The sequence below is a fragment of the Alexandromys fortis genome, unplaced genomic scaffold (assembly GCF_014885135.2).
Source record: "Alexandromys fortis isolate MF-2015 unplaced genomic scaffold, M_Fortis_MF-2015_v1.1 scaffold_109, whole genome shotgun sequence".
Lineage (NCBI taxonomy): Eukaryota > Metazoa > Chordata > Mammalia > Rodentia > Cricetidae > Alexandromys > Alexandromys fortis.
Window position 1 is genome coordinate 1,030,794 of NW_026068005.1, and position 10,610 is coordinate 1,041,403.

The 10,610-nt window shown below is 47.4% G+C and overlaps 1 protein-coding gene across 1 annotated transcript in view; it reads right to left on the bottom strand.

Annotated features, from left to right (window-relative positions):
- Positions 1 to 10,610, bottom strand: part of LOC126513228 (alpha-1,6-mannosylglycoprotein 6-beta-N-acetylglucosaminyltransferase A) — a 182,350-nt gene that overhangs the window by 117,125 nt on the left and 54,615 nt on the right. Inside the window, exon 2 of the mRNA XM_050161490.1 lies at positions 1,130 to 1,521. Coding sequence (XP_050017447.1) covers positions 1,130 to 1,370 — 241 coding nt within the window. The 5' untranslated portion in view covers positions 1,371 to 1,521. The remainder of the gene's footprint in view (positions 1 to 1,129; positions 1,522 to 10,610) is intronic.

Genomic DNA, 10,610 nt, shown 5'->3' on the forward strand with positions numbered 1-10,610 from the left:
AATTTTTCTAAATTTAGCATAACTTTTGCTAACATAAAAATAAGATATATTTCACATACATACTTTATTTTTATATGTCTAAATATATATATATGGTGTGGGTGTGTGGGTGTGTGTGTGTGTGTGTGTGTGTGTATAGTCTCATGTGACCCAGGCTAGCCACAAAGGCCCTCCGTAGCTGAGGATGGCCCTATGCATCTGATCTTCAGGCATGTGCCCCTATGCACTAATCCAACCCAGAGGCTCCAAGCATGCTAAGAAAGCCCTCATGTGTCGTTTTAAAAAGAACTAGAGGCACCTGAAAATGAGCAATGAGGACAAGAAGATTTCTTTCAGAGTGGGCAAAATCAAAGACAACAATAAAGCCTGAGAAATCAAACATTAAAGCTACAGGGCAGTTTATTAGCTCCACGCTGACCTTGATGTTATCCAAAACATCAGCCCCCTCACCCGGTCCCCCCCCCCGCATCTAATTACATTCTGTTTAAGGACAGATAATGAAAATGTTTGTCTGCATTCCCTGAACACACTCCTCTGAGCACAGTCTAGAAATATGCTGACGGACTGGGGACTGACTACAGACACAATGCAGAGAGCTCAAGTGTGCTGACCGGCATGCCTGGGGACAGGGGTACGGGAGCTTAGAGTCCCACAAAGAACGCTGTGTTACCTTTCTAAAGCACAGCTGTGGGCTGGGAAGGTGGTTCTGTCCGTAGAAGGGCTTGCTGGACAAGCATGAAGACCTGAGTTCAGATTCCCCCAAATCCACATACAGCTAGATACAGTAGCATGCATGTATAATCCCAGTGTGTCTATACAGAGACGGGAGGCAGAGACAAGAAAATCTCGCCGAGGGTCAGGGGAGGCAGCTAGCTTGGCATGCAGCTGCCAAGAAGAGATTTTGGTGCAGACAAGGTAAAATGTAAGGACTCGCACCTGAGATTATCCTCTGACGTGCATATCCACACTCGCATATACAAATACAGAGATGAAAAGGATACACATGCAAAACCAAATATGATCACTGCCCATGAGAACAGAGAATCCTCAAACCGTAACAAGACCACATGTCCCTCCAAAGTCGAGGCACGCCCAACGGAGCAAGCCATCCCCGTGCCTCCACACTCACCATAAGCTGTCATGACACCGGCATATGGGCCATCCACCACGTTCCTGTTTTCTTCGGCCAGCGCTTTAATGTACCTTTTGCTGAGATCCAGGATCTGCTCCCGCAGCATGGAGCTGCTCTCAGGCTGAGTTCGCTGCTGGATGGTGAAGTGCAGAAGCATCATCCCCCATATGAAGCCAAAAGTCACCAGGAAAAAGCCCAGCTTCTGAGAGGACAACTTCCAGGGAGTAAAGAAAGCCATCTCTCTCTAGCAAGGTAGCCCTCCCGTGGCTCTCAAGGCGCAGAAGGTGAAGGCAAGTTCATGGTGCAGGCTGGGGCGGAGGGTGCACAACAACGGCGGCCGCTCTCACTCCGGCTCCTGAGTCAGCTGATTTCCTTCCCTGGCTTCCATTCTGCTGTGAAGGAGGAGCACAGTTAGCAACGTGGTCGTAACCAAACACAAAGATCAGGAACAGCATCTGCACTGAGGTAGCTTTCCACGAAATACCCACTCACGTCTGGCTCCGTGTGCTTTAGGCTAAAATCTGGGAGCCGTGAGCCCAGAAGAGAAATGTGGCGAAGCACCATAAAGTTGTACAAATACACTGGAGGAAGTGTGCGTCTGAGTGTGTAGACACAGGTGTGGAAGGGCTGTCCCCTTTCTAGACCTCGTTCAAAACAGGAAGCATGTTTTGCAAGGTACAGAGGAGATGGAAGGATATGCCACCAAATGTCAGCCAGCTCAAGGGGAGGGCAGAGTCCCGGGGGCCACTCTGTACTTTGTGTATGTGTAACTTGAACATAGAAAGTCATGGCGAGCCTGGAGCCACGTCTGTGCATACAGCTTGAGAACTGAGTAAGAAAGTGGAAGCGTCTCCAGAGAGCGCTAAGGAGGAAAGGGGAGCGGGTCCTGTGTTGTTCAAACACGGCTGGATTTCACAATCAGCATGGTAGTATAAATGACTTTGAGGAGGGGAAGACACCAGAGGCACAGCTCGGGTCTTTTTGCTCCAGCTTTATGTTGGAAGTGCCAGAGATCAGCGCCAGAGTGCAAGCTACACATTCGTTCTATCGCCGAGCTTCAACCCAACCTCTTGCCCCAGCTATCTGGAGCAAAAGCTGCACCTCGCTGGATCGCATGCCTGCTGCACAGGAAACCCAAGGCACCCGGCTGGCTGGCAGCTTCTCTGCGGTTCTCACTTTCACTGCCGTCCTGAGGCAAAACGAAAATTCAAAGGCAGAGTTTTGATGTGAAGGTGTTCCTCTCCCATCTGATAACAGCACAGACAGGGCCTGTGATCTCTATTGGGGTTTCTCAGCAAGGAGGGCCTGAGGAAAGATTGCAGGCGGGTTGATGGGTATGCCCAGGTATGTGTTCTTTAGAGTCATGGCGCTAAACATTTTGTCACCGTGATAGAAAACTGATACAGGGGGCCCCTGTGTCCTGTTTAAAGAACTCTTGGGACAAAGATCCAGACTCTCCTACTTCACTGGGATGATAAATCCCTCATAGACTGAAAATATCATCAAGTAGAAACCGTGTTTAATACACTTAAAACCAGCCAAGCAACATAGTTTCAGCTTAGTCTTTTTAAATCATATTCAGAACGTTTGTTTTGGCCTACCGTTGAGCACAGACACTCAACTAACATAAAACCTACTCTGCAGCGAAGTGTGGATCTCATGCAATCTATGGAATGCAACACTGAAAACCGAAAACAGTATGGCTACATGGCTTCTCACGCCACTCTGACGTTCCAATATTTAGGTCAAAGGATCACAAGTCAAGCACTACCTGCATGCACCTGCTCAGAGGAAGACAATGGTCAGGCCTGGGGACAAACAGGACTGAGTGGTGGTGGAGCATGCCTTTAGTCCCAGTACTTGGGAGGCAGAGGCAGGTAGCTCTCTGAGTTCAAGGCCAGCTTGGTCTACAAAGTTCCTGGATAGCCAGGACTGTTACACAGAGAAACTCTGTCTCAGAAAACAAACAAACAAAAAAAACAAAACAAAACAAAAAACAGGCAGACAATGACCACAGGGGGACAATAAAGTATCTGATGGCTACATGTCCTTGTCTTGGGGGCACAATGGTGGCCAGTGGAATGGCATCCTCCCTCTATAGACTGAGTACCTGTCGCCCCTAGGCCTGGGGACTGAATGTGAGCAAGATGGAACACCCACCTTCAGAGGGCTAACACTCTGAACACCATCCCCCCTCCCCCAGTACATGAAGCAGCACTTCCTTCTAGATAATCCACCCATTATCACCTCAGATCTGAGGGGACTTTCCCTGGCTGTGTTAGCAGGGTGCCATAGCCAAAAGGGGACCTTCTGGGTGTTTTCTGTGACCATTTTAGAGACTGATCTTAACTGCTGACAAGATTAAGCATAAACCTTCAGACAGGAAGTCCCATCCTCTTCCTCAGTTAACCTTACTGATGAGATTAATGAAGGATGACAGGGGTTAAGTCACAGGACAGGCCTGAGCAAAAACTAGAGCGAAGACCAGGCCTTCGGTAGGAGGCTTTGCTTTGGAAAGGTCCAAACTACCCAGATGGTACATTCTAGGCGTAAAATGAGGGCTAAGCCAGCCAAATTATTCCAGATCAGGGAGAGGCTGGCATCCAGATTCACCTGGGAGACGGGCCTCTGGCCAAGCCTGTGAGGGATTATCTAGATTACACTGATGCGTGGCAAGGCTCATCTTAACTATGGGTGAAAGCACTCCCTGGGCTGGCATCCTGAACTGTATACAATGGAGAGGGTGAGCCAGGATTCACTGCTCTGTGTTCCTGATTGTGGATGGAATGTGACCAGTTGCTTAGGCTTCTGCCACCTTGACTTCCCCACCATGATGGACTTGGAGGCAAGTTTTGCTCACTGGATTGTATCACAGCAACAGGAACAGAACGTGCGCCTCTGAACTCCTCTGAAGGGGGTTCAGAGCCATCTCGGGCTCCAATCAAAAGCAACTGTATTTCCAGGAATGGCCTTTTCTCTCATAGGAAGCAGAATGTGAAACAAAGGAAGCTACCAGCACACAGAGAACCACCTTAGCATTCACCTCCGTAATTCCCATTAGGAAGAAAGCTGTTATGACTTCAGGGGTCTGTCTCGGGGAAGATAAGAAGATGCATGTCTCGGAGGGACAGGAGGATAATGGCAGGTTTTAGGATAACATCCTTACATCCTTGGTCCCATGAGAGGACTTGATGATCAGCAGTAACACACACACACAATGCAGAGCACTCAGACCAACGGCGATCAGAAAGCAGGCATTCGAGCTAAGAAAGTATGCAGCAAGTCTGTTTACAATATTAATCACTCAGGCCTAGGGAGATAGCTCAGTAAGAAAGGTGCTTGCCCAGCCACCTGCAGACCTGAGTTCTATACACCAAAGGCACATAAAAAGCTGGACATGGTGGTGACTTCTAACCCCAGTGTCAATGAAACTGTCAGACCCCTGAGACCCAGCCTACCTGGGAAGTGAGAGACTCTGTGTCTAAAAACATGATGTTTGCTCGGCTCCAGAGAAACAATACCAGAGGCTGACTTCAGATCTCCACATGCATGTACGTGTGCACCAACACACACATAAACATGCACCCTCCCCACATACACAAGGAAAGGAGAGCAACATGGTCACCCTAAAGGCTAGTACCACCTCCTTTCTTCTCTTCTTCCTCTCTCCCTCCCTCCTTTCATTTTCTCCTTCCTTCCTTCTCATCTTTCTCCCTCCCTTCCTTCTTCCCTTTCTTCCCAATCAAAATAAAATTTTTGCCAAGGACACATGCCAGTTCTAATAACAAAAAAAAGAAAAATACACTTTATACCCAGATCCACAGAGTCCCCCAAAAACCAACAAGGAGACTGAGTCCCATATATAAAAGCAAAGAGCCTTTATTCTTACACAAGTTCATGAACTGAACTCAGACTCTCAGTGTACCCAAGGTATTGGCACAATTGGAGAGCCCTGAGAACAGCTGGGGTGGGGTTTTTATAGTAGCAGAGGGATTTTTTTTAAGGTTCAGGACCCCTGATTGGCTGACATTTGCCTAGAGGTGCCCTGGTGAAAAAGGGACAGTGTGTGCTGGGCTAAGGGACACCAAGTGATCCTATTTACAATGGCTGGAACTTTAGGAATTTTCTTTGGATGGTCTGTACCTGGGTGGAGCATGGGTGGTCTCAGTTCGTGTTCTCTACTGGAACCATGTATTGCCATAAGGTAAACTGAGACTCAGGCCTACCTTCCTGCTGGTCTATACAGCCTATCTTGGCAGGTGTGCACCAAGCTGCCCTGGATCCTACAAGTACATTCAACATCTTTAATCACTGGGAAAAGGAGAACTAAATACCACGTAAGCAACAAGATATCACTTTGAACCAATTAGGATGGTTACCGAGGGCACCAGACGTTGGCACGGAACCTGCGGACTGTGAGTGGGTAAAGAAAATGGTACACCCCGTGAGAAACAGCTCAGTAGTTACTCAAATGCCCACACGGGGGTACAGACCATTCTGCACTCAGGAATTCCAGCTAGAGAAACAATAGCATGATGTCCCCACATATATATTTAAAAACAAAACACGGCAGGGTTATGGTGGTGCATGCCTTTAATCGCCAGCCAGAGGCAAAAGAATCTCTGGAATCTCTATGAGTTGGGGCCAGCCTGGTCTACAAAGTGAGTTTCAGAATAACCAGGGCTGTTACACAGAGAAAATCCTGTCTCTGAGTGGGGGGGGGGGGAACGACAACAAACAAAAACAAATAAACACCCTTGTACCACACCTGGTAATGCACACATATGAATGGTGAGCTCACACATTCCAGTTCTCGGGTCTCTGAGCCTTTGAGGTCAGTGGTCTACAAAGCCAGTTCCAGACCTGCCAGGGCTACCTACACAGTGAGATCCAACAAAACAAAACAAAACAAAAAACCAAAGAAGAAAGCCTTGTATGCATCCTTTACAACAGACCAAAACTAAAACAACACAAATGACCATCAGCTGATCAACTGGCAGGCCAAACAGGAATATGCAAACCACAGTTTTTAGGCAGAAAAAGGAGAAATCAGTGATGCTACATGTGTGACCCAAGAGCAGTCAGTTAAGTGAGAAAGAAAAGCTTGCTAGAAACTATTAATTACTTGGTCCTGGCGTGGGCCACATGGCGACCATTGCTGCTGGACAAAGTTCCAGCCTTTCAAAACTGCGGACCACTCTTCTCCAGCACCTTTTCACTTTCATTTTTAATGGTTCTCAATATTAATGTCTCTCCCTTTGGGAAATTTTGTGCAGGCTTTGGTAACAGATAAAAATTCATAACAGTGGTAGCCTGTCTAAACAAAATAATTCTTTGGAAAAACATCATCCCCCCCCCCCACCTCGGAACCAGGAAATCCATTGTGTCCTCCTAATTACACCAAGAACAGGAATTTTACAAATTTACTAGACACACCTGATCCCAAGGATGAACGCCTACAGTTCAGATCTAGAGCCTGAGACCATTAAGGGCAAGAGTTCAGTTAATAAGTGCAGAGAAATCAGAATGGTCCAGTCTAATGGGAAAAGAGAGGAAATCAGGACCTTCCCTCTTAGGAGCAACAGAGGGGATGGTAAGACTGAGAAGCAAAGGGACACTTTTAGGGAACATCTCAGTGCTCATGCCCTTAAGGAATGAAAACTGGCTCTTAAATTGTAATGAAGTGTCTGGCCCACAGAAGTCCTCCATTTCCCAAGGTCAGGCTTTAGGATAAGGGTCTCCATTCCCTGGGAGGCTTGATTAAAGTTCCTGCTGGCCAGGTCAGTCAATATCTTCATCTCTGGAAAGTGAAACTTGTGGCCCTTCATCAACACAGGACAGGTGCCTAGAGTCAAGGTCAATGCTAGATTCCTCAACCCCTCCTCTCAAGCCACAGCCCAGCTCACAAGCCCTTTGTCCCCAATTTAATCCTGTGTCAAACTATAGAATATAAAAGGTTAAACCTGCTGGCAGCCGTCCTGATTTACCTTTCTTCCCCACTCTGCCTCCAATGAACACATACACTGAAGAGTCCAAGAATAAAATATAGAAATAAAGGAATACAGAAATATAAAGTTGTAAGTCCAAACACATTTTGGGAGAAAAAAAAAATAAAGCTGGCAGCCACTGTTAACCTTTAACAAATGCTTTCTGCCTTAAAAGCAGCCATCCTGGCAGCCATGTGGACAGAGGTAAACTTTTAACAATTGTCTCTGCCTCCCAGCTTCCCTGCTAGGCAGATCCTGCAGACAAAGGTTAGCTTCTAACTGTTGCCTCTGTGGGACCCTCTGCTCGTGTTCCCTTAATTTTTAACTGTGACTCTACTCTCTGCCTTGCATTCTTTCAGAGACAATGAAAAGGGCTGGGTCTAAAACAGGTTGTGAAGAGGCAGACGTGTCCTAAATATGGTTCTCAAAGGCTCATGAGCTTGAACACTTGGTCCCCACTGGTGGTGCTGTTGGAAAGGCTGTGGAGCCTTCAGGAGAAGGAGCCTTGCTGGAGGTGGGGCACTGGAGGTAGGCCTTGAGGTTTCGGAGTCTAGATTTGTTTAACCTCTGTCCTCAGATTTGTGACTGCATAAGCAAAGTGACCAGATGCCTCGCATTCCCACCACCCTGCCTTCCCTCCCATGCCGGACTGTGTCCCTTCTTAGCTGCTGAGCCAGCCTTTACCTCTGATGATACTTCTTGCCAGGTCCTGGCCATAGGAAGTTACTACTGCAGATATGTAACTATGAAGACACCGCAACAATGCACTCTACATGGTGAGAGTGGCAACCTTCCAACAGGGCAGTGAGAACCAAAGGCCCCCAAAAGCTTGGAGACTGGAGTTCTGTTTAGCAAATAGGCCTCTTGGGTCTCCAGCAGTCTCCTTCCCCATCCTCCAGGGTCCAGAAAGACCACACCAACCACACCATGCCATCACAGAGGGCTGACCAAGGCTAGCAGCACGACCCTTACGGAGACTCTACTAGACTTACTAACATGTAAGACATATAATCATTTCCCAAGAAGAAAGCAGAATGGCCAATCTCGTGCCTGGCAAAGAGGCTTGTGGGGAGGACTGTTCCCCAGACATGGATGGCCACTCTTAGCATCTCAGCATCAACCTCAGCCTATGCTCCAGGTGCCTCCTGGCACACGTTGCCTGGCAGATGCTGTTCAGATGAGGGCATTTCAGAAAACAGCCCAGCCCAAAGCGGTGAGAACCACTCTGACCAAGCAAGTCCTTCCAACTAGGCCTCCCTGGAGGCTTTGTGTGTTTCAGCAGTCGCTGGCCCTAGAGAGGGTGGACAAAGCTAGAGAAGCCCTGCTAAAGGGGGGGGGGGGGGTTGCAGGCCTTTAATCCTGATGATAAACAAAAGTTAGAGATGCTCATTCATTCAGCAGTGAAGCCAGCACCAACCCAGCGCCCACCAGTCCCACAGACAACATCATACAATCTGACTGTGACTGCCTGCTCTAACTCGGTCCATTTCATACTTCTGTCAGAACCACGCACTACCTGAATCCATTCCTATCTATCTTTAACCTTGCCTAAGAGACCCATCTTTATCTTCATTCTCTCTGACAATATTCAGGATTTCCCCAGCCATCTGTGCTTGCCTCTGTTAGCTTTGCTACCCACACCCACACCTCCAGTGTCTTGACTCAACCTCACCTCCTGCATAAATACTCCTGGGTCCCCAGAATAGCAGAACCCGTCCTTCTTGGAATAGAAAGGGCAACCCTGAGAAAGTTGTCTACTGTTCTACAACGCAGTCCTGCTTCAGCTTTCCTACAGGTCCCAAGAGGTAAGGGATCCTGGAGCTGGGGGGGATGGCTCAGATGGCTTCGCAAGCTTCAGGACCCAAGTTCGAACCCCAGAACCTACAGTAAAAAGCCAGGAGTGTTGATTCTGGCACAGAAAAGTGGAGCTATCTGGAGCCCTGGAGCTCACACCCTAGCCAGCATAACCAAACTGCTGAGCTCAGGGCAAGAGAGAGGTCTATGGCAAAAGAAGAGGGCGCCAAGCAGACAGATGGTGAAGCAGTATGGGTGTTTGCTTTGCAATCATATCAGCCTGAATTGGATCCCCAGAACTCTCTTCTTCCACCTTCTCATGAGTTCTGGGGTGGATGTGCCAGTCAGAGCAGAGCTTGCTGGAGTTGGTTCTCTTATTCTACTCTATGGATCCTGGCAAGCAAATGTAGGTTATCAGCCTTGGAGGCAGGCACCTTTACTCACTGAGGCATCTCGCTAGCCCTAAAAATCTATGTTAAACAAAATATGAAGCATTTGTGGACTTTCTGGAATCTTTTGAAAAATCCGAGATGGCGAAAAAGCCCCAAACACAGAAAACACTAGGAAGATTCATAGCTTTATTCTACCTATGGCTAAAATGCAGACCATTCTAGAACCACAGGGTATTTTGTAAGTTGGGTGACTAGGGCTTTCATACTGTGCTCCAAAGGATTTTTCAAGCTATGCTCTGACTGGCACATCTACCCTAAAACACAAGCAAATAAATGTAACTTAAAAATCAAATACAATTTTTTCAAAACCCTGAACACACCTTTGTCTCCCCTGCCCAGCCATTTGCATCGTGAGTGTCCACTTACAGAGGGGAGGGACAGTGAAGGTACACATCTTACTGGGAAGTGGACAAGGGTGACCAGGAAGCTGTGACTACCCTGTCACCTATGACTGCCCCATGTTCTGTGAGTTCCACTCACAAAAGCCATAAAATTATTCACACTTGACAGAACTTCCCACCCACACAGTTTGAAACCACAGCAACCCGAAGAATTCTGAAAACATTGCCAGCCTTCTGACAAAGCGGGAGACCTTGCCATCTACAAAGTTTACACTCAAGAGCCTAACATGCAATTAAGTTACAAAAATAAATGGGGGAATCCAAAAAATATTTTAAGGAACTTTACAGTTTTGGTCTTGTGGTGGTGGCACACATCTTTACTCCCAGCACTCTGAAGACAGAGGCAGGAGGATCTCTGTGAGTTTGAGGCCAGCCTGGTCTACGGAGTAAGTTTGAGGAAAGCTAGGACTGTTACACAGAGAAACCCTGTCTCAAAAAACCAAAAGATAGGGCATCTCTTGGGTATATTCCCAAGAGTGGTATTGCTGGGTCTAGGGGTAGGTTGATCCCGAATTTCCTGAGAAACCTCCACACTGCTTTCCAGAGTGGTTGCACAAGTTTGCATTCCCACCAGCAATGGATGAGTGTACCCCTTTCTCCACAACCTCTCGAACAAAGGCTATCATTGGTGTTTTTGATTTTAGCCATTCTGACAGGTGTAAGATGGTATCTTAAAGTTGTCTTGATTTGCATTTTCCTGATTGCTAAGGAAGTTGAACATGACCTTAAGTGTCTTTTGGCCATTTGAACTTCTTCTGTTGAGAGTTCTCTGTTCAGCTCAGTGCCCCATTTTATAATTGGGTTGATTAGCCTTTTACGGTCTAGTTTCTTGAGTTCTTTATAT